General features: G+C 40.1%; 2 protein-coding genes and 1 long non-coding RNA gene across 4 annotated transcripts in view; 1 reads left to right on the top strand and 2 right to left on the bottom strand.

Annotated features, from left to right (window-relative positions):
* Positions 1-8,318: 8,318 nt before the first annotated feature.
* Positions 8,319-9,051, bottom strand: LOC125139970. The gene is made up of 2 exons (XR_007139154.1): positions 8,689-9,051; positions 8,319-8,571 (listed from the first exon to the last, which is right to left on the bottom strand). It is a non-coding gene; the product is annotated as an uncharacterized LOC125139970 (long non-coding RNA).
* A 4,423-nt stretch (positions 9,052-13,474) lies between these two features.
* Positions 13,475-25,000, bottom strand: part of me1 (malic enzyme 1, NADP(+)-dependent, cytosolic) — a 40,909-nt gene continuing 29,383 nt past the window's right edge. Inside the window, exons 6-15 of one of the 2 annotated variants that reach the window (XM_047806692.1) lie at positions 21,176-21,279; positions 19,367-19,476; positions 19,185-19,282; positions 18,880-18,993; positions 18,672-18,777; positions 18,054-18,196; positions 17,708-17,881; positions 17,279-17,377; positions 16,914-17,087; positions 13,475-16,869 (exon numbers count right to left, since the gene is read on the bottom strand). In XM_047806692.1, the coding sequence (XP_047662648.1) occupies positions 16,920-17,087; positions 17,279-17,377; positions 17,708-17,881; positions 18,054-18,196; positions 18,672-18,777; positions 18,880-18,993; positions 19,185-19,282; positions 19,367-19,476; positions 21,176-21,279 (1,116 nt within the window). In that variant the 3' untranslated portion in view covers positions 13,475-16,869; positions 16,914-16,919. Of the gene's footprint in view, positions 17,088-17,278; positions 17,378-17,707; positions 17,882-18,053; positions 18,197-18,671; positions 18,778-18,879; positions 18,994-19,184; positions 19,283-19,366; positions 19,477-21,175; positions 21,280-25,000 lie in introns of both variants that reach the window. The other variant, XM_027142884.2, reaches the window with a different exon arrangement.
* LOC113640401 (tigger transposable element-derived protein 1) lies at positions 21,977-24,762 on the top strand. The gene is made up of 2 exons (XM_027142883.2): positions 21,977-24,283; positions 24,571-24,762. The coding sequence occupies exons 1-2, from the start codon at positions 22,523-22,525 to the stop codon at positions 24,607-24,609; spliced, it is 1,800 nt and encodes a 599-aa protein (XP_026998684.2). The 5' UTR covers positions 21,977-22,522; the 3' UTR covers positions 24,610-24,762.

Here is a 25,000-nt window from a genome sequence, read left to right as displayed (position 1 = left end):
TGTATAAAGGCCACAGAGAGATGGAGTTTTACCAGCTGCTGTCCGCATCCGAGTGCTCATTACAGACCTGCGGTTCCTCTGAGAACAGTGCCACATGTTCCACACACACACACACACACACACACACACACACACACACACACACACACACACACACACACTCATACACACCGATACAAATCAACAATTTTACACTCCAAATGTTCACCCATGCTCATACATATGCTCACACATTCTATCCCATTGTGTGTGTGTGCCCACCATCTCCATACAAATCAATAGAAGGTGAATTTCAATCCAAGCTGCATGAGAAAGTGTGCAGACCGTGCGGCCGCTCGCACAAAAACGAGAGCCATTGATGAAATTACAGGTCCAGGAGTAATTGTGGAGAGAATAAAGCTGAGCTCCGGCTGTAATGACATCAGACTCTACACTCAATCAGACGCATGGAGACGAGGACGTTACACAATATTACACCTTTCACCCAGAGTGTTCACCTTCTATACACTACTGTCTCTCTCACACACACACAGACACACATAATAAACAAGAAAACAAAGCACTCGTACGACTGAATACAAACATCTCACTGATGTTTTGATTTAATCAGATATTAAGCACAATATCACCACCAATTATTGATGGATTTTTATCCAATACAAACAGAGGAAAGGGCTCAATAACACATTTCAAAATCATTCCAGATTGTGTTACTTTAATTAGTTCTGATCATCTGTAAGACAGGACAATATTCTACACACTGAAGTTACATGACAGTCATTATAGAATATAGCGCTGTGATCCAAAGCAGTTAAACACACAGAGAGTGGACTGGCACGGAACTGTGGGTAGAATTGGTCACAATGTCACAGAGCAGACAGTTCAGTTCTGTTCGGTTCTGTTCAGCTTGCATCTGGATGAAGAAATGATTTCAGACATTTTCTTCCTGTTTACTCCTTTTTGTTCTTTAGCAGTTTCTCTGCTGTGACCCTATCAGACAGACAACTAATGACAATGAAGTGTGGTAAATAAAATGTGTGTGTGTGTGTGTGTGTGTGTGTGTGTGTGTGTGTGTGTGTGTGTGTGTGTGTGTGTGTGTGTGTGTGTGTGTGTGTGTGCCACATATCAAAGCCTGAGGCAAAAATCTGCACCTGTTTTTGGGCCTCAACACACACACACACACACACACACACACACACACACACACACACACACACACACACACACACACACACACACACACACACACACACACACACACACAGTATCTCTGACATGACAATGTGGGTGCGGCCTTAAGTCTGAAGGCGGAGCTTGCCAAATTGGCTGCTGTAAACGTTATGATTTGTTAGCTGAATTAATTACCATCACACACCAAGCAAACATGTTTCAGCTGATCCACTAACAATGAGTTTAATAATAATAATAATAATAATAATAATAATAATAATAATAATAATAATAATAATAATTATTATTATTATTATTATTATTATTGTCATTATTATAATCATAATAAGAACAAAACAACAACAACAACAACAAAAATAATAATACAATCTTTTTTCACTCTAAGGGTCGTTTATAAACTTGGGATTAATGACTCTATAACGAGTCGGCTTAGCTCTCTGGCTTCACATGTGTAACTTTAACGAGCACAAAGATGGAGATTTTTTGCTCAGATCTTTTGTGACGTGTTTTTACAGGAGAATAAACTCGCTGTGGGTTTATTATGAAAATCAGAGCGAGAGAGCGGCCGAGTGGACGAGTGTGTCGCTCAGAGCGCTCATTACTGCACAGAGAGGGAACGATGGAATAATGAAACACAGACGAGTGATGAAGATGTGCAGGAACAACACACACACACACACACACACATACACACACACACACACACACACACACACACACACACACACACACATATATACACAAACACTGTACACACACATACACACACACACACACACACACACACACACACACACACACACATGCATACACAAGCACATACACATACATTCATATACACACACACATACCCACACACAAACATACACACACACACACACACACACACACACACACACACACACACACACACACACACACACACACATTCTACATTATTTATCCTATTAGCTGCTCATCTGTTCATTCCTGTATACTAATATTTTGTTCTTTCTTTATTGCTTTATTTTATAAAAAGTTCTTATTCTTTTGTATCGTCTTTTTTCTGACTTAATGTCCAGTTTTTATAACAACCAAGAACGTTTATCATTTATCTCTTCAGACTCATATCAAAATGTTCCAATATTATTTACATTACACTCGATTCACAAATAGTTTCATATTTTCATTGATATTTTTGTGATTTGCATTTTGTAATGGTCCGCATATTGAGTATTGTTTTAAATTAAATAAATTATTAATATGATCCATGATGATATGTGAACTCTAAAATATTTAATATCTATTATGCTGTAATATATTCCATAGCTTTAGTCTCATAATAATATAATAAAATGTTTATTGCTATTTTCTAACAACCTCCTCATGTGCTGTGTATAAGAATGTTATTTCATTTCTTCATCAATAAAAAAAAACATGAGAAGATGAGCAGCTTTAAATACAGTGTGTGTCACTGCTCGCTGTATTAATTAAACATCTCATGATGCTGAATTATTTTAATGCAAGAGTTGAGGCGGCGACTCTGCCCCATCGCGGTGACTCTGCCTCATCGCTGTGACTCTGCCTCATCACTTGAAGGAGAGAGGGCCTCATGACTTGCTCAAATCAAATAAAAATCCCAATTACTGTGCTGAAGCGCAGGTTGTGGCGCTGGTTATAGAGTGCACGCTCTCACTCTGGGTTATGATTTAGTGCTCGAGGGAAAACTAGCTTTATTATCATAACAAGGAAATTCTGCCTCATTTGGGAAATTTCTGAAGTGCAGGATGTTGAGGGATTTGAGCCGGAGCTTGGAGTCGTGTCCTAACATGCAGCAGGATAATAAAGCATTGGGCTCGTCCCTCCAGGTAACACGAGTCGGGCTTTACGGCCCTCTGACTCGCTGCGCTTGTTTACATCAGCGTGTACATTAGTGCGCTTGGTGCCAGAACATATTTAGGAAATAAGCCGTGATCGAATCAGCCCTGAGCCGCAGAACATTCACAATATGCTGAACATGGGAGACACGGGAGAATAAAGCTCTCTGGGAAATAAACAACACAAGTTCATGTTATACAGCTCCAGGCTGGGTCACATTTTATAAGAGACACACTGCATGCTTTCTGCATCTCAGAGGAGCACATAAAGTCCTGTTCAGATGCGATTAGTTCTCCTCATGCAGGTGTGTGAAGGAATAATTCCTGTGGGATTTTGCTCTGAATCTGTCGTGTCAGACGTTTTACTCAGAAACATTCCGCTGTATTTTCTCTCCTATAAACCGAGCAGGAGAAATAACTACAGGGACAGAAACCCAACTGAACTGACATGTGGAGAAAGACTGGGTTTGTCTATTATTTCACACACACACACACACACACACACACACACACACACACACACACACACACACACACACACACACACACACACACACACACACATCTGATCCTGCATGAATTGTACATACAATACATTTAAAAGTGAGATTGATGAAAATTAAATGGGGAAGGAAATTAAGAGGGAGGGACTAGGAATTAGAGGGAGGGGCTATGGACAAAGGGGAGGGCTAATGTTGAGTGGGAGGGGCTATGGTTGAGAGGGAGTGGATAAGGATTTTCAGCATAATTAAAGAATTGAATAGAAACTTCAGACTAACATTTTTCTGTTATTGTTTGTTACTTATCTTTTTCTTGAAGGACTTTTGTAACCTTGTCTTTATTTATTTTGTGTCTTTAGTCAATTAAAAAAACAAAAAGTGTCAAAGAAAAACATCAGAATATATTTGCGTCAGAACCGACAAGGTTCAAAAACATACAAACAACATAAAGCAAAATAGAATCAAGTGTCTCTCTCCATCCCTCTCTCCTTCTCCTGGTGTCTCTCTCCTTCCCTCTCTCCTTCTCCTGGTGTCTCTCTCCTTCCCTCTCTCCTTCTCTTAGTGTCTCTCTCCTTCCCTCTCTCCTTCTCCTGGTGTCTCTCTCCTTCCCTCTCTCCTTCTCCTGGTGTCTCTCTCCTTCCCTCTCTCCTTCTCTTAGTGTCTCTCTCCTTCCCTCTCTCCTTCTCCTGGTGTCTCTCTCCTTCCCTCTCTCCTTCTCTTAGTGTCTCTCTCCTTCCCTCTCTCCTTCTCCTGGTGTCTCTCTCCTTCCCTCTCTCCTTCTCCTGGTGTCTCTCTCCTTCCCTCTCTCCTTCTCTTAGTGTCTCTCTCCTTCCCTCTCTCCTTCTCCTGGTGTCTCTCTCCTTCCCTCTCTCCTTCTCTTAGTGTCTCTCTCCTTCCCTCTCTCCTTCTCCTGGTGTCTCTCTCCTTCCCTCTCTCCTTCTCCTGGTGTCTCTCTCCTTCCCTCTCTCCTTCTCTTAGTGTCTCTCTCCTTCCCTCTCTCCTTCTCCTGGTGTCTCTCTCCTTCCCTCTCTCCTTCTCTTAGTGTCTCTCTCCTTCCCTCTCTCCTTCTCTTAGTGTCTCTCTCCATCCCTCTTTCCTTCTCCTGGTGTCTCTCTCCTTCCCTCTCTCCTTCTCTTAGTGTCTCTCTCCTTCCCTCTCTCCTTCTCCTGGTGTCTCTCTCCTTCCCTCTCTCCTTCTCTTAGTGTCTCTCTCCTTCCCTCTCTCCTTCTCTTAGTGTCTCTCTCCTTCCCTCTCTCCTTCTTTTAGTGTCTCTCTCCATCCCTCTCTCCTTCTCTTAGTGTCTCTCTCCATCCCTCTCTCCTTCTCTTAGTGTCTCTCTCCTTCCCTCTCTCCTTCTTTTAGTGTCTCTCTCCTTCCCTCTCTCCTTCTCTTAGTGTCTCTCTCCATCCCTCTCTCCTTCTCTTAGTGTCTCTCTCCTTCCCTCTCTCCTTCTCTTAGTGTCTCTCTCCATCCCTCTCTCCTTCTCTTGGTGTCTCTCTCCATCCCTTTCTCCTTCTCTTAGTGTCTCTCTCCTTCCCTCTCTCCTTCTCTTAGTGTCTCTCTCCATCCCTCTCTCCTTCTTTTAGTGTCTCTCTCCTTCCCTCTCTCCTTCTTATAGTGTCTCTCTCCATCCCTCTCTCCTTCTCTTGGTGTCTCTCTCCTTCCCTCTCTCCTTCTCTTAGTGTCTCTCTCCATCCCTCTTTCCTTCTTTTAGTGTCTCTCTCCATCCCTTTCTCCTTCTCTTAGTGTCTCTCTCCTTCCCTCTATCTTTTCTCTCAGCATCTCTCCATCCCTCTCTCCTTCTCTTAGTGTCTCTCACCTTCCCTCTCTCTTTTCTCTCAGCATCTTTCTCCATCCCTCTTTCTTTCTTTTAGTGTCTCTATATCCCTCTCTCTGTCTCATAGTGTCTCTGTCATCCATCTCTCCTTCTCTTAGTATCTCTCTCCATCTCTCTCTCCTTTGCTTAGTGTCTTTCTCCATCCCTCTCTCCCTCTCTCAGTGTCTCTCTCTCCCTCTCTCCTTCTCTCAGTGTTTCTCTCTATCCCTCTCTCCCTTTCTCAGTGTCTCTCCTTCCCTCTCTCCTTCTCTCAGCATCTCTCTACTTCCCTCTCTCTTTCTATTAGTGTCTCGCTCAGTTCTCCCCTTCTCGCAGTGACTCTCTCTGTCCCTCTCTCCTTCTCGCAGTGACTCTCTCCGTCCCTCTCTCCTTCTCTCAGTGACTCTCTCCGTCCCTCTCTCCTTCTCTCAGTGACCTCTCCGTCCCTCTCTCCTTCTCTCAGTGACTCTCTCTTCCCTCTCTCCTTCTCTCAGTTTACCAGCGTGAAGTTGGCCCCCCACCCAATGCAAAACGTCAGCAAAATAGTGGTTGGATCACTAACGGACACAGAGCTCCACCTCGACTCAGATGGCAGCAAGATGGAGGTGGGGTACTGGTACGGGCAGGTATTATTAAAGATGAGCTAGTTGAACCTTTTTGGTTGAAAATGGACTCAGAATCAACTCTCAGACCTACTGCCAATTTTTAGAAAGCACTTTCTTCAAGCAGTGGTACAGGAAAAAGTCTGCATCTTTCAAGAAGACTGATTTTTATGCAAGACAACGCTCCATCACGTGGCAGGCCAGTAAATACCTTAAAAACGAAAAACTAATAACATGGCCACCTTCTTCACCTGACTTAAACCCTATTGAGAACTTTTGGACCCTTCTTAAGCAGGAGATTTACAGTGAAGGTAAACAGTACACCTCTCTGAACAGTGTCTGGGAGGCTTTGGTTGTGGCTGCACCAAAAGTTGATTCTGACCAGATCAAGAAACTGACTGACTCCGTGAATAGAAGTCTTGTGACTGTTATCGAAAAGAAGGATGGCTATATTGGTCACTGAGGGTTTTTTTCTTTTAAATTTCAGAAATGTTTATTTGTAAATTTTGAGTTTCTTTATTATTCTCGCTTTAACAGGTGAAAATAAACAAGTGAGACAGGAAAATCTTTGTTTTTCATTTAGTTGCATAATTCTGCACACTAATAGTTGCCGAATAACAGTGTACATATAGATATTCTCTTAAGAAAGTCAAAACTTCACTTTTACTACTTAAATGTTCAGGTTTGAGGGTTTGTTAACATTTTGGATTGACCAAGTGCACTGTAGTTGTACAATAACAAAAGTAATCCTCAAAAATACAACTTGCCTAATAATTGTGCACACAGTGTACTACTGTTATTCACATAAGAACACAGAGTACCAAGTAAAAACACTTAGCTTGGAGTTTGTTACATTCCACACATCGCTGTGTCTGTAAAAGCTGAAAGCGCACAGTAAATAGATATCAGTTTAGTGAATGCGACTGTTTAATGTGATTTGGTTTGCCGTATGGATCTTGCCTTGACTTGTCTGAGTGACCTTAGAATGACCACCTAATAAAATGTTTAATATTTAATAAACCGAAACAGCACAAAGGAAACTTTTAGCAGCACAAACGAAGCACAAACGAAGCACAAACGAACGAGACTATTTTGGGTAAATTTGGGCAGGTATTGGGGCTGAGTGACCTAGATTTACCTGTAATGTTTTTTTTAATATCTAAAAAAACCAAAGCAGCACAAACGAAATTTTTTTCAGCACAAACCAGCACAAACTGCTGACGTTTTGCATTGGGTGGGGGGCCAACTTCACACTGGTTCTCAGTTGTTATGTTTTATTGTTTTGCTTGTTCCAGCACTTTTATCAACTAACATCTGACATTATGCGTGTTTTTTCATTCATATAGCTCATGGACAAAAAGAACACACTATTCTCACACACACACACACACACACACACACACACACACACACACACACACACACACACACACACACACACACACAGGATTAAATAAACAGTTGTCTCAGTGTTCATGTATGAGCAGGGTGTAATTCATGAGTGTGAGTAGTGCACTAGGGGAAGTGTGCTTTGTGTAATGCGGTGGTTCCGGGTCGTTGCTCCTGTAAAGTACCTGTCTGCTCCACATTCTTTCTGGACATTTAGATGTACTAATGGTCTCTCAGGGTCCCTCTGGGTCTCAGGGTCCCATCAGGTTGATGTGTCCTAATGTAAATATTTGGACCTGTAGTCGCGACACCCTTGAGGGGAAACCGCAAGCACTTTAATTGATAAACTGCACCCTGGGGCACTCAGGCTGTGCTTCTGGGTCAAGGGAAAGAGGTTATAAGACTGAGAGATAGAGACACAAGGGATGAAACTAACCAGGACAAAAGCAGGAGCAGGACAGCAGAGATTTCATTCTACAGTCTATATTCACACTTTGTTTTTAATTGTTATATAAAATTCTAGGAAGATGAAATGTTCAAAACCATATTTTTGCTTTAAAACAATAAATATATGTCAAACTGTTCATTTCTATTTCTTTTCTTTCATCATTTCAGATTTCATTTGTGAGTGAAATGACTCTGAACAAATCAGTTGTGTCGTTCACATCACAGTAAAATTTAAGGAGATTTCATTAACTCTATATGAAAACAGAGTTCCAGAGTTTCACTCCTTAACCAGATAGCAGTCTGTGGACCATCCGAGGTATCTCAAGTCTGTGTGTGCAGACTTCCATGAAAAGATGAAAGAAAAACTGAAGGTCTGGAGATTGTGTGGTGAAATGACAGAATTTAACACCTTAATTAACATTAAAACCTGTCAATTATTTTATTGAAAAAAAAATATTTACCAGAAAATGTATCTATTTCCTGTTTTAGTTCAAAGCAACAATAAAATTATTCAACCTTAACTTCATAAAAATGTTTTATTGAGTTTGTGGGCTAAATCATGTATGTTTCTACACGGTCAGTTGTGTCAGCTTGAGGAAGTGAAGCTGTTTAAAGTGGCAGTGTGAGAGGAGAGTGATGCAGTTCAGGTGTGTGGAATTACAGCATGGTGAAGTGTGAGTTCAGGTCAGTTCAGATGTTGTAGTCCATGGATGCCATGTCTGTAGGCTCTGTGTAGTCTGTGGTTCTGTCAGCCATGTTTGTAGTCTTACCTGTCTTTCAAAATTGGAGAGAAGAAGCAAATGTATTTTGTTTAGTGAGTTCTATGTAAAATATCATTTAAAATGAATGCATTAGTTATAATAAATAAACTGAATTAAAGAATTGACCTCATTAATTAATTTCGCCGGTGAGGTACAAGGTAAAAGTGAAACGAGGGAATCCTGAGTAGCTCTGTTGTTATGTTAATAGCCTACAAACACTTCCTCAGGCGAATTCAGGTCAAAGCACCATTACACTCGTTTAAAAGCGAGTGATTTGAGATCATCTTCACACCTTCACACACTCTGGATAATTAACTACAATTTTCAGACCTCCTGCTCACTCATGTGGTTCTGAGTGTGTTCCTTCTCTCTCTGTATTTAAAAACATTAAACTCCACCCAAAATGTCAAGTCTAATCACCTTGCCTTGTATAAAGAGCCAATTATCTCTAAAAAATGGACCTAGAGGGGACGAGTCACAGCGACGTGATTGAACATGACACCGGCTTTGAAAAGGCCAACAGACACACTGCATTATTAAATCTCAAAGATAATTATTAATTAGCAGAAGACTCTGCTCTAATGAGGAACATGTCAGGGCCATCCTTCATGTCTGCTTCACAGAAGCCTCTGCAGAAATATGTTATTATTTATTATTTATTAAAACACAATTATTAAAAATCCTTTGATCATTTTTATGTTTGCAAATTGTACTCTGAGAGCCTTCATAGAGCCTCCACAGAGCCTTCATAGAACCTTCCTAGAGCCTCCACATAGCCATTCTCTCTCTCTCTCTCTCTCTCTCTCTCACACACACACACACAAACACACACACACACACACACACACACACACACACACACACACACACACACACTTACACACTTCTACCTCTTAACCTACTTCTTCCACCCTATCATATCACTGTTACTGTAATGACATTCAGATGTTTTTCATTTTTCATTAAACCATGTGGGTAAGAGAAAGAGAGAGAGAGAGAGAGAGAGATCGAGAGAGAGAGAGAGAGCATGCTTTACTCAGCTTTATTGTGTGTACAGTGGATAATGAGCTTTGTATTTATAGATCAGTCAGAAATGTGCTCTTCTTTTGTTTAAACCTTTCTGTCACACACACACACACACACACACACACACACACACACACACACACACACACACACACACACACACACACAGGACAACACAACAGAATTGAAACATACAATACTGTGTGTTTAGTCCAACATGTACATGAACACAGAAACAGAAGGGATGGAGATGAAGATGGAGATGAAGATGGAGATGAAGATGCAAGAGGCGCTACTTTGATGTGTATTTGCACCGAAACATCAAATAACAAGCTGTAACCTTTATTGTGGCTCATTTAGATGTTAATGCAGAGCAGGAACCGGTTCTGGGGGCCATTCATTTGGAGGTCAAGAGGCCGATCACATGTGCTCTACCTCTCTGTGTGCGTGTGTGTGTGTATTGGAGAGGATTTGATGCGCTATGTTAATTCACATACAGCAGGTTCTGCTACATGACAGGGTTCAGTAGCAGGTGCTGATTATCAGCTATGTGATATACCACAATACGTATTACAAATATCGTTATTAATGACACTTTATCAGGATTCATTTACATTTGTAATCAGCTCAGCTTTCAGCCTGATTCACTTACTTTCATAAACAACCCCTAGATTGACTCCGTTCATATTTGTAAACAACACCAAAATTCACATTCATTTAGAATTAGAAATGGTTCTTAAGCTTAAGTTTGCATCTGATTCAAATTACTTTCATACATGACACACCTAGAGTCAAGTGTATCTGTCTTGTGCTGCTCCATGATCCTGTGGAAATTAAATTGTGCTCCATTATTAAGTTGTATAGAGGAATAACATAAACTTGAATGATTCATCAAATGATTCAATTACCTTCACTCCATTCTAATGCCCTACATCTGGTTGGAGTCTCATTACTTGGTGGTGCTCATTGTTGAGGATGGCCCATGAATTCTGGTGAATGACCTTGAGATTCATGGTACCGGACCACTTGAAGGCCCTGGTGCTAGCTTTGAAATGGTATTGCGGTCAGTTTTGTGACTGGGTTATTAGCTCTAAATGGATTTAATAAATCCAAAAATCAGGATAATGCTCATATTTAAATATTGCTCAAAAGCTCCTGCTTACACAACCCCACTTCACTATATAGAAAGTACATTCTTTTCCATTCTCAGTGTATGTAAAAATTTAAAATCCCACTCTCAGCATTTATAAAGATTTGTAATCTCACTCCCGGTGTTTGTAATAATTTATAATCCCACTCTCAGTGTTTAAAATGATTTATAATCCCACTGTCAGTATTTATAATGATATATAACCCCACTCCTAGTGTGTCACAACCGGGAGGAGGAAGACAGACTTAGATACAGGATAGCTTCAAATGAACAGAGTTATAATTTTTTAAATATATAAAAACAGGAACAAAGACGAAAACTAAACGATACACTGACGAATAGACTGACGATGATTCCGCCCTGCCATCGGCAACGCGGCACGGTTAAATAGATATAATTAACAATAGGGAACAGGTGTGTAGAGACGGGGAGGAGTAAACAAAGACGGGGCAGACACGTGACACAGTGTTATAATGATTTATAATCCCACTCTCACTGTTTATAATGATTTGTAATCTCACTCCCAGTGTTTGGAATGATTTATAATCCCACTCTCAGTGTTTATAATGATTTATAATCCCACTCTTTGGTGTTTATGATGATTTATGATCCCACTCCCAATGTTTATAATTATTTATAACCCCACTCTCAGTGTTTATAATGATTAATAATCCCATTCTTTGGTGTTTATGATGATTTATGATCCCACTCCCAATGTTTATAATGATTTATAATCCCACACTCTGGTATTTATTATGATTTATAATCCCACTCTCTGGTGTTTATAATGATTTACAATCCCACTCTCAGTGTTTATAATGATTTATAATCCCACTCTCAGTATTTATAATGATTTATATTCCTACTCTCTGGAATTTATAATGATTTATAATCCCACTCCCAGTGTTTATAATGATTTATAATCCCACACTCTGGTATTTATAATTATTTATAATCCCACTCTCCGGTGTTTATAATGATGTATAATACCACACTCAGTGTTTATGATTATTTATAATCCCACTCTCTGGTGTTTATAATTATTTATAATCCAATACTCTGGTATTTATAATGATTTATAATCTCACTCTCAGTGCTTATAATTATTTATAATCACACTCTCAGTGCTTATAATTATTTATAATCCCAATCTCCGGCATTTATAATTATTTATAATCCCACAATCAGTGTTTATAATTATTTATAACCCCACTCTCCAGTGTTTATAATGATTTATAATCCCACTCTCAGTATTTATAATGATTTATAATCCCACTCTCTGGTTTTTATAATGATTTATAATCCCACTCTCAGTATTTATAATTATTTATAATCCCACTCCCAGGGTTTAAAATGATTTAGAATCCCACTCTCAGTGTTTATAATGATTTATAATCCCACTCTCCGGTGTTTATAATTATTTATAATCCCACTCCCAGGGTTTAAAATGATTTAGAATCCCACTCTCAGTGTTTATAATGATTTATAATCCCACTCTCCGGTGTTTATAATTATTTATAATTCAATTCAATTCAATTCAAGTTTATTTGTATAGCTCTAATTATAATTATAAATAATTCCACACTCAGTGTTTATAATTATTTATAATCCCAATCTCTGGTGTTTATAATTATTTATAATTCCACAATCAGTGTTTATAATGATTTATAATATCACACCCAGTTTTTATAATGATTTATGATCCCACTCTCTAGTGTTTATAATGATTTATGATCCCACTCCCAATGTTTATAGTTATTTATAATATCAATCCCAGTGTTTATAATTATTTATAATCACATTCTCAATGTTTAGAATGATTTATAATCCCACTCTCTGGTATTTATAATAATTTATAATCCCACTCTTTGGTGTTTATAATGATTTACAATCCCACTCTCAGTGTTTATAATGATTTATAATCCCACTCTCATTGTTTATAATGCATTATAATCCACCTCTCATTGTTTATAATGCATTATAATCCACCTCTCAGTGTTTATTATGATTTATAATCCCACTCTCAGTGTTTATTATGATTTGTAATCCCCCTCACTGGTGTTTATAAAGATTTATAATCCCACTTTCAGTGTTTATAATGATTTATAATCCCCCTCACTGGTGTTTATAAAGATTTATAATACCAAAGAGTGGGATTTTGTCATTTTTACTCAGGATATTTATATTCCTGTAAAGCTGTTTTAAAACAATGTCCATTTTTAAAAGTCTGTTTCGAATAAAACTGAATTGAGTTGAATTTGTAAACAGCTTCTTTTGGATGAGAGAGACTTGATCTCAGGAGGGTTCAATGGGACCTTTAATGTGACAGAAGTGAGTAGACCAAATAAACAATGCTAACTCCAATTCCTAACTCCTAACTCCTAACTCTAAACCCTTACTCCTAACCCTACCTCCTAACACTTAACCCTAACCCCAACTCTAGCCTCTAACTCCTAACCCTGATTCTAACCCCTATTTCCTGACTCTTATCCCCAACTCTAAACCCAAAATTTACACTTCTTTCTGTCATGGGCCATTTCATTAGACAACACACTCCTCTCATTCTGGTGACCAGATCAGAGAGAAGTGTGCACTTCCTGTCTGACCTAGTAAAGGTAGTAAAGAAACCTCTTGTCTGAACCACATGATACACACTCTTCATCTTTCAGACTCATCCAGCAGTGTATAATATTCACTCTGTGTGTGTGTGGGGGGGGGGGGGGAATCAGCACTGTGTTAAAGAGAGGAATGATTTTATTTTAAAAGAAAATGAATCAGCGCTTTGATGTTCACCAAACTTGGCAGAATTACAGCATTAATGAAGAATAGAGAGACAATGACGGAGGTTATTGTTTCAGACACATGCATGTTAATGTTGTGTTTCTGCATGCAAGTGTGCAAATGTGCACTGGACATTAAATCAGTATTAAATCGATTCTTTTCATGGAGACAAGACGAGAGGCTGCAGAATGTCCTCTAAACCTGCTGAAAAATCTTCCTGACACTGAGCCTTTATAATCAACTAGAATCAAACATATGGAAAGTGCAGGTTTTTATAAAAGAATTGTAATCTTCACACATTTTAACCATTAAAATACACTTTATATGCTGCTGTTAACAGCCTTGTTTTAAAACACACATGAAAACATGTACACTCCGCAAAGTGTTCAGAATTAAATCTAAATCTGAGCTGGAACAGAGAGATGTGTGAACCGTTGTGTTGGGCACGATTTAGAAACCTCCACAATTACACCTCTGTCTACACAATTACACCTCTGTCTACACACACACTCACTTACACAAACACACAATCAATGTGCCACATTTGAAATATTTCTTCCATTCAGACTTTAACTACATCTTAAAGAGAGCTTCCTTCTCATACTTGTGTGTTTGTGGTTATTTTTATTGCAAGTGGCTGTAGGACTGATCTCTCTCTCTGTGTGTGTGTGTGTGTGTGTGTGTGTGTGTGTGTGTGTGTGTGTGTGTGTGTGTGTGTGTGTGTGTGTGTGTGTGTGTGTGTGTGTGTGTGTGTAACGTGTGGAGCCATGAGCAGGACGGAGGGACAGCGATGTTTGTACGCAGTGATAGATTGGGGTCAGACGTAAAAAGGCGTGTTATACATCAGCTCATATTTTCAGCATGTGTTGATCCATCTGGAGCTGAATATTCAACACACACACAGACATACACACACATACTACCAGAGCATGTGAAAGGTTTGTGGGAGTGGGAAATGTGCTGCAGCTAACATCAGAGAAAACTAAACCAGTTTTATTTCTGTAACAGATCAAATTTGGTTGATGTGAAGAACTTGTCAGTGCAAAAACCCACAAATCTCCTTCGTTAACTTATCATCATAATGTCTTCACACATGACTGTCAGGACACCCGAGAACAGAAGACTCTTCTGTCCAGGAGGCTTTTCTCAGCTCTGTGAACCAGCAGCACCAGATTGGTTTCTTTTACTGAAAAATTTCTTAATTTTTTTCATGTGGTAAAGAGATCAAATCATTTAAATCAAAATTCTTACACATACACACTATGTGAGCAATAAAAAAAAAAACCCAAATAATCCAAATAACTGCTTATGAATGTATGTCCTGTGTATCATGTAGTGGACAGTAACAGGGACTTTTTATGTTGAACCATTAAAGTACCCTATAGAGCTTAAGATCTCTTTATTCCACAGATAAAATAATGACTGCTAGACTCTATCTAGAACATGTAATAGCTTCTATGTGTGATGTTTGTGTCCAATAAGAAACCATTTGTGGTTTATGGCATCAAATCAAACCAGTTTTGCATCTTTACTCTAAAGGAAGAGAAGAAAAAGAAGAAAATGAGACGTTATTTAGATTTCAGAGCAATGACACAGAGAGACACTTTTCTAATTAAAAGCCAAGCTGTCAGATATATGTCTCTTTCTGGGTCTCACACTCTGTGTCTCACTCTCTCTGTGTCTCACTCTCTCTGGTACCGGTTCTTCCCCCAAGTCACAGACCTGTTTATTTCCTCACACACTCCTTCACACCATCATTTCCTGTCTGTTCATCTCAGAGTAAACACAAAGAAATGAAAAAGACGTGTGTGTGTGTGTGTGTTTTGTCATATTAAAGTACAAAGGAGAAGCATGACAATAAAAAAGGTCTTCCAGTTAAATTCCAGCCTTCATCAATCACATGATGTTAGATGTTAAATAAAGTATTCATTAATTACAGTATTAATAAATTAATTGTAGTTTATCTCCCACATTCTGAAACTGTGCAGTCTGATTCTTTCAATTAAATGGTGAAATGATAATTATAAATGTTATAATCATTAAACTGTGATTATAATATTCTGTAATTATAAATCTAAAAATATAGATCAGGATATATAACAGTCCATAATATATAACGAATAACACCATTAAAGTCTGCATTTATTTCCATTCTGCTGAATATTGAGTAGAAATCTCGCAGTGACCGCCATCTGCTGGACTGATCTCTCTTCCTGGAGCTCAGTGGAGTAGTGTACACTTCATAGGCAAGTACGACTGATTAGGTAATATTTGATGTATAGAGTTTAATAACTAAGAGCTTTCACACTCGACTGGACTTCAGGGTCAGTGACGTTTCTGGGAAATGCATCATGTGGTCAAACCTGTGAGCTGGAACTAATGCAGGGTTCGAGTCATAAACAAGGTCAATAAAGGTCACAGAGAGCAGCAGATGTCTCTCATCACATGTGCAGGTCTTTTGGAGAGAGATGGAGAGAGAGAGATGGGGAGAGAGAGAGAGAGAGAGAGAGAGAGGGAGATAGGGAGAGAAAGAGAGAGAGGGAGAGTGAGATGGGGAGAGAAATAGAAAGGGAGAGACAGAGAGAGAAATAGAGAGAAAGATCTGATCATCTAGTTAGAGGTGATCTGATACCCAGCATCAGCATTGTGCTCATTCCTGCAAAAAAAGTAGATCAGACAAATCTGATTGAATTTGTTCTGATCCTGTAACCGATGAAAAAGATTAGAATTGGGTTTTTAGAGCTCTAGGTATAAGCAAATATCTGAGAGTGAGACTCAGAGGACAGATCTGTCTATCTGTCAGTCTCTCTTGTCTTAGTGAGAATCACAGCTAGAGGAATATCATCCAGAGGAAATCTACATGGATTTGTATGAAATACTCGACATATATATTAAATATAAAATATTCTATGTGGAGATTTTAGAACAGATGAAACACTGAGGCGTGAATGTTGTGTAGTTCAGACACAGCACACGGCTTTACACATGAACAACAATCTTTATATTCATACAGCGCCGTTTTAAAAAGGACATTTTTTACTACTTTAGATTAAACTTTATTTAGTGAAATCTCTCACCAGGGGGAAGTTGACACACCTCTGTAGTTAAGTGCGTGACGTCAGATCTGTTTGTTGTGATGTGTTCATCATGACCTTGCTAGGACTGAGCATATGTGTGTGTGTGCTTCTGTTAAAAAAAAAGGTGTGTTTATTTTCTAAAATGAAACTCATATAGTGCCTCCTGATCTAACAAAAATAATTATAATAATAATAGTAATAAGAATAATAAAAATGAACAGAAGTATAAACACTGCAGAGCATAAATAACGTGTGTGTGTGTGTGTGTGTGTGTGTGTGTGTGTGTGTGTGTGTGTGTGTGTGTGTGTGTGTGTGTGGAGTGATCAGAGTCTGCAGGTCTGGATGTTCATGGCCTCTTCTGGCCAGCGGTATGAGTCTGTAGTGAAGTCGGCATAGTCAGTGTTGTAGACATGTGAGCGCACTAACGCCTCTTTATCAGTTGGTTCAGGCTGCAACATCGCCATCTGGTGTTTGTAGGCGTACTCTACAGTCTACACACGCACACAGAGGAAAAACAGAATTGATATCAAACACTAAGCTGATCTCTTGCTCTCTTTAGTACACACACACACACACACAGACATACACACACACGGGCACAAACACACACACGGGCACACACAGACATACACACACAGGCACACACAGGTGTGATTAGTGTAATGTCAGGAAGATCACTCACCCTCACTGCTATTTTAAAGGAGACATCGTGAATACAGGTAAGAGGAGGATAAAGTCTCCCTTCAGCGAGGTCCTTCTCTGTCACCAGCTCAGCGATCGTCTGAACATTTAAACACATAACACTTCGGTTTCTGGAAGGCTTTTCATAATGTTTGTGAGAAATAAATGAATATCTATTTAAAATAAACAAACAGGATGAGATCACTGTAACTTTGGGTAAAATCTAATATTTCATTTCAAAAACTAAACTAAAAATTAAGATCAAAGAGAAGATCCTTTATTACTCTTTTTATCCCTTTATCTCAGTTTATTTCCCTATCTATCAGTCCATCATTTAATAAGTTAATTAATTAACCTAATGTTCTAAAATTATTTTATATGATCAGCATTAGGAGAGAGAGAGAGAGAGAGAGAGAGACACATGGATCACCTCAGCTGTGATGAGAAATATCTGTTCAGGGATGTGAGACATGCTGCACGCTATCGCTCCGAGAGCCACGCCTGGGAACACGTAGGCGTTATTACCCTGACCCGGGAAAAATATCCGCCCATCTGCAAGGGTCACGGGGTCAAATGGGCTCCCACTGGCAAATATGCCCCGTCCCTAACACACACACAATGATACACAACTAAAGTAAACAATGTAATAGATTTAATTGTTAACAATGATTAATTGATAGTGGAAACAATTACAATGGATGCTACTGTGATAAACACACACGCACACGCACACACGTACACACGCACACACACACACACACACACAGCAGTGTTACCTGTGTGAGTGTGTAGCACTGCTCGGCTGTACACTCCGCTTTACTAGTCGGGTTACTAAGAGCGAAGATAATCGGCCTCTGGTTAAAGGCAGCCATGTTTTTAATGATGCGTTCTGTAAAGGCTCCTGCTATAGCCGCCACACCTAATAACCAGGACAGGAAGTGATGTCATGTTCACACAGTCATTTTACAACAACAGTACAAATTAAATTTCTCTCTATTAATTTACTTATTGGTAATACAAAGACAATTCTCTCGTAATGATATTTGTATCATACACTGTCAAACAAATAATTTGAATACATTTCTTTTTATTGCCATCTATCTATCTATCTATCTATCTATCTATCTATCTATCTATCTATCTATCTAACATTTCTTATTTTGAGGATTTGATTTTTGAAAAAATAAAACCCAACTGATTACCTTATTATAATAATAATAATAATAATAATAATAATAATAATAATAATACATATAATAACAACACATTTGAGGTAATAAAGGAAATCTAAACCCATGACAAAACATCATGACTTGAAACTTTTTCCTCAGCTGTATAATCCTCTCTCTCTCTATTACAGAATGAAGGATGTGATTAAAGTGTGATGTCATTACCGATGATAGCAGTGGGCTTCAGCTCCTGAACCACATCCTCTAAACTTTTCATCTGAGCGTGTTCATGAGCAAACCTCTGCTTCTCTGTAGTCAAATTATCTCGACCCTAATACACAAAACACACACACACACACACAAATTCTCAGATAATCATCATTGGTGAAGAATTTGATCTCCTGTTACATTATAGATCATTAACATGTTTCACCTTAACGATGAGACCCTTCGAGTCGACCATCCAAATCTTCCTCACACAATCGTCATGTGGAAGCCCTTCTTTCTCCATAGCCATGACAATGAGCTCAGCAATGCCCATTGCAGCCTAAAACACACACACAAACACACACACTTCTAAACAGAAATAAAGATATTTCATTCTTTATAAATAAATTGTTGAGTCTCATCCTTGTGATGTTGTAAATAAAAAAAAAATCCAACAGCAAGTTAAAATAGATGTTACAGGTTTGTTTATCTAAACTTCAGCAGTCACAACAAGAACACAGCCACACTGACCTCCCCTGCTCCCTGAAACACAATGGTATGATCTGACATCCTGCTCTTAGTAATGCGAAGTGCAGCGAGAAGGCCGGCTACTGCAACTGCTGCTGTACCTGCACCAAGACACGCACATGGGTGTGTGTGAATGAAAGTGTGTGTGTAAAAGGGGGGTGTGTGTTGTGTGTGTGTTCCTGTACCTTGTATATCATCATTAAAGGTGAGATATTGGTTGCGGTATTTGTGCAGAAGACGGAAAGCATTGACGTTGGCGAAATCCTCAAACTGGATCAAACAGTTCATCCCATACCTGAACACACACACACACACACACACACACACACACAGAGAGAGTAGTGATGTTTCATTGCTGTATCCTGTAGAATAATAATCAGGGTTGGCAGATCAGAAGATTTACAACAGAACTTTTAATTTCAGAGAACACACAAACACACACAGAATAGAAACTCTGCGCCACCAGGGGGCTCTGTAACAGTGCAGGAGTTTTAATAATAGGGTTTCTATGATGTCTTTACGTCTCAGGAAGAGTACACACACACACACACACACACACACACACACTGAATGGAATAACAGATTCACTTAAGTGTCTGAGACAGATCGGCATGTCTGAGTTTAGAAAAGTGTCTTCTAGAAAGACCAAAGTTGCTTATGAATGAATACAAATGATTATTATAAGACAAGCCCACATTTCCTCCACACAGACACGCCCACATTTCCTTAACTAAGACACGCCCACATTTCCCCTCCACTCAGACACGCCCACATTTCCTCCACTAAGACACACCCACATATCCTCGACTCAGACACGCCCACATATCATCCACTAAGACACACCCACATATCCTCGACTCAGACACGCCCACATATCATCCACTAAGACACACCTACATATCCTCCACGCCCATATTTCCTCCACTAAGACACGCCCACATATCCTCCACTAAGACACGCCCACATCCCCCCACTCAAACACGCCCACATATCCTCCACTCAGACCCACATTTCCTTTATTTAGTCTATAACACACCTGTGCAAAGAGAAAACATCTCATCAATAAAAGGTCTAAGTGTGTGTTTGTCTGCATGTATGTGTGTGCGCATATGTGTGTCTTTGTGTCTGTTATCTACATGTTCATATGTGAGTTTTTAATAAATAATCCTGAACACGTTAAATAATCCGAACAGAATCACTTACTCCTGACTGCATCAGTATGATGATGATTAGCAGTTTGTAGTCTCTCATCTCATGCTTTAAAAATGTGACATTATTTTAAAACTCACAACACTGTAATCACTCATTGGCTTAATCCACCAAAACCAATAATCATTTTATTTTCCACCAATTCGTCTCTTCCAGGGAAAAACGCAGCCGTTCTTTATCATTTCATATCAAACCTAGTTATTATGGAGTCATGGCTTCTGGACTGGAGGGTAATCAAATGCTGAGGTTTCAGAGAAGGACATTAACACACACACACACACACACACACACACACACACACACACACACACACACACACACACACACACACACACACACACACACACACACAAACCTAAATGCCGCATTCCTACAACGCAGCAGCTCAACTATGCACATATAACATCCATTACAGCAATAATACAGAGAAAGGGAGCGAGAAAGACAGAGAGAGAGACAGACAGAGACAGACAGAGAGGAAGACAGAGAGAGAGCGATAGAGAGAGAAAGAGAGAGAGACAGAGAGAGAGAGAGAAAGAGAGAGAGACAGAGAGAATGTCCCAATACAAAGTGAATTAGGTGAAGTCAGAGAGAGACATTGAGTGAGATGGATAGACAGAATGGAAAATGTCAATAGATGAATTATACACTTATTTCACAAACATATCATCCTTTATTCTGTCTAATATGTTTTTGGGATTTGATTCAGAATAATGTGAGAACTTCTGATGAAGTCTCACTCTCTTGCTCACTCTCTTTCTTCCTTCCTTTCTTTCGTTCTTTACCTGTCAGTTACAGCTTTCATAAACTCATCCAGGAGTTCATCATAAGCCTCGCCTCGGACACGTTTATGTCTCAGTCCGATGTACAGAGGATCCTTCAGGAGCTCCTGAAAACACACACACACACACACACAAACACACACACTCTATTAATGTTAAGAGTTATTGGTAAATGGATTGAGACCTCAGAGCTGTGATCTCAGGCAAGATCCGAATAGATGAGGTCAGCTTCTGTGGCCTTGAGCTCTGTCTAAAAGCAGGACAGCTCTGATCTCACCAGGACCGAGTCCAGTCTAGGACAGATCTTCTAGAGTTTCTCTTTCGATCACCAGTGGTGTTCAGTCCAGAGTGAGCTTCTGATCAGAATCAGTGCTGCTGATCCAGTGAACTCATTTTCTCTGAATCAGAACTATGATCTAATCTGAGAAGGCCTAAGATTGTTGTTGGATGATGTTAAATCGAGCCCAGAGCTGATCTGATCTTACACAGATGTTTGAGAGTGAAGATTAATGCTATTAGAGCTGAACCCTGCTTAAATTCCTCATCAGCTTCACAAGTTTTCTTTAATAATGTACAGGACGGTTGACTTATTCTACACAGAGTTATATTAGCACTTCTGGTAGAAAGTCGGAGTGGGGATCACAATCAACACTTTTTTTTTTGTCTTGTCCTCCATTTTCTCCCAATTTGTTCTTGGCTAATTCCCACCCATTTGTTAACTCCATCGTGTCACATGACATCTACTGAGCAGGGGGTGTTGGGGGGGGGGGGTGTTGACGTCTTCTTACTGTATACTTGTCTTGTTCTCGAGTAACGTTTTGTTCCTGTTAGGATTATTTTACTTGGTATTTCATTAGTATAGAGTTTAATAATAATATTCTGACGGTAGTGAGCTGAGAGTCACAGTGCTGCTGCAGAATAGCAGTAAATACAGTAATCCATCGCCACTTCGCGGTTCAAGTTTCGCGGCCTCAGTGCATCGCGGATTTTTCAAAAATATTCATCGAAAAATAAAAATCTAACACTTCCGCCATATCTACAGCCTTGTTGCGGAAAGCAGCGTTGTTTCATCGTGATGCGCGAGAGAAACGGTTTCCCAGGATGCCTGACGAAGGGAGAAACTCTCTCAGAGGCTTTGTACATACCCACGGGCACTCAGACAAGGCACATGATTGGTTCCCGGCGCGAGATGGACGAATGAGAGCACGAGTGGATGTATCCTGTGAGCTGATTGGCTGCGCATCATCGCATCCTCTCCCAGCTTCTTCCCTTGTTGTATCTCGCCGCTCTCGTTCACGCTGTGTGTCTCGCGTAATGTGCTCGAAATGAACTTTTCGTTAAGCCCTTACAATGCCTCCTAAGCGCCGTGCCACCGCGAAAGATTCCTCTAGTGAGCCCAAGAGGAAGAGGAAGATGATGACCATCAGTGAAAAGGTCAAACTTTTAGATATGTTAAAACAGGGCAGAAGTTATGCGGCGGTGGCACGCCATTATGGAATGAATGAATCTACAGTGCGCTACATCAAAAAAGACGAAGCTAACATCCGCAAAACTGCTGCAATAAGCTTCAATAAAGAAGCGAAACGTGTGGTAACTCCGCGTAATAAGAGAATTGTGAAAATGGAAGCTGCATTAGCCTTGTGGGTTGCTGATTGCAGGAAAAAGAACGTGAGTTTGGACACTAATATGATCAGGACAAATGCCAAAACCCTCTATGATCAAATCTTGCCCGATGACGACGACAAAGGAGATGCTGAAGAAGCTGCTGAAGATGATCCTGACGAACTTCAAGCCAGTACTAGCTCTGCCACGAGTGATTCACCTCCTCGAGGACGAGGCTTTACAGCCAGCAAAGGCTGGTTCGATAAATTTCAAAAGAGGTACGGCCTCAAAAGCATGCCTTTGTATGGTGAGGCTGCCTCTGCTTTCACCGATGCTGCTCGTCGTTACGCAAAGCATGAGTTTCCTAAGCTCATCAGTGATGGCGGCTACCTCCCTGAGCAAGTTTTTAACATGGACGAGACAGGCCTCTTTTGGAAGAGGATGCCTTCTCGTACATTCCTCTTCAAGGATGAAGTGAAGAGGCCAGGCTTCAAGGCCCACAAGGACCGTGTCACTCTCATCATGTGTGGCAATGCTGCAGGCTTTATGCTTAAGCCAGGTCTTATTTATAAGGCCAAAAATCCACGGGCCTTAAAAAACAAAAATAAGGCTCTGCTCCCCGTGTATTGGATGCATAACTCTAAGGCCTGGATAACGAAAGCCCTGACCCTTGAATGGTTCCTCCATTGCTTCATTCCCCAGGTGAAGCTGTATCTGGCTCAGAAGGGCCTCCCTTTTAAGGTCCTTCTCTTGATGGATTGTGCAGGAGGCCATGCAACAGACCTGCAATATGATGGGGTTCAGATCGAGTTTCTGCCCCTTAACACCACATCTCTAATTCAGCCGATGGATCAAGGTGTCATTCGTGCCTTTAAGGCACTCTACACTCGTTTCATGATGGAAGGCCTCATCGCGGCAGTTGATGACGACGACGAAGGCTTCACCTTGAAAAAGTACTGGCGTAACTATGACATTGCATCATGCTTGACTAATATTCAGCAAGTATTGAAGGACATGAAAACTGAGACCATAAATTCTTGCTGGAAGAAATTATGGCCTAACGTGGTGCATGAATATGCAGGCTTCACTCCTGACGAAGTTCATCACTCGGCGGTGGAGAAGGCGGTGAAGGTGGCCCGCATCATCAGGGATGAAGGATTCGTCGACATGACGGAAGAAGATGTCAACGGCCTTATCGATGCCCACTCAGACCCACTGACAGATGAAGACCTCCTTGAGATGATGAAGTCTGCAAGTGAAGAAGAAAGCGAAGAAGAGCAAGACGAAGAAATTGAAGAGCGTGGCCTTACCCTGGAGAACCTGAAACAATTGTGCAACATGGCGAGGGCAATGCAACGATTTGCACAAGACATCGACAATAATATGGTTCGAGCTGTCGAGTTTAGCAACAGTGTTGACGCGGTTATGTCCTTGTACAAGGGCATTTTGCAGCAAAAGAAAAAACAACGACAGCAACTACCATTCACCATGTTCTTCTCCAATATTAAGGTTTTATAATTAAATAGATTTAAGTAAAATATATGTGAGTGAGTGAATGTATAATATTAAGGTTTTATAATTAAATAAATTTAAGTAAAAATATATCTAAAGTATAAATATACATATTTTAAACATTCTGGTACCCACACACACGTATATACGGAAATTCCTAGGTGGGCCAATCCTACTTCACGGATTTTCACCTATCGCATGGGGGGTCCGGTCCCCATTAACCACGATAAACGAGGGATCACTGTGACTGAGCTCAGTTTGTCTCTCTGTGTGTTTTTGTACAGTGGGAGGAAACTGGAGAACCAGGAGGAAACCCAGACTGACACGGGAAGATCATGTGGAGCTCACAGCACAGCAGTGTCCTGAGCTCAGACTCGAACCCTGGACCTTTGAGACAGCAACACTCCACACCGCACACCGGGGCCGCCATGCTGTCGCTGTCCTCGAGCCTTTAAATAAACCTACAGTTATTATTATGCTAGACTTCGTCTTGTCCTTCTTCCATCTTTCACTTTTTTTTGCACTACATGAATCTGGATATTTTTATTTCTCATCAAAAGCAGCTTCTTTCTGCCAGTAACATCAGACCAGGGAGATGTTAAGCAGTGCTTTAAAAAGCACACCCTGATGTCTGATGGTTTTCTTTGGAAATGTGGTGATTTCTGTTGGAGTCTGCTGTTGTTACAGAACCAGGAGATGAAAATCTGTTAGAAA

Source organism: Tachysurus fulvidraco, chromosome 22 (assembly GCF_022655615.1).
Source record: "Tachysurus fulvidraco isolate hzauxx_2018 chromosome 22, HZAU_PFXX_2.0, whole genome shotgun sequence".
Lineage (NCBI taxonomy): Eukaryota > Metazoa > Chordata > Actinopteri > Siluriformes > Bagridae > Tachysurus > Tachysurus fulvidraco.
Note: the sequence above shows the minus strand (reverse complement) of the source record. Positions and strands in the feature narration are given on the sequence as shown.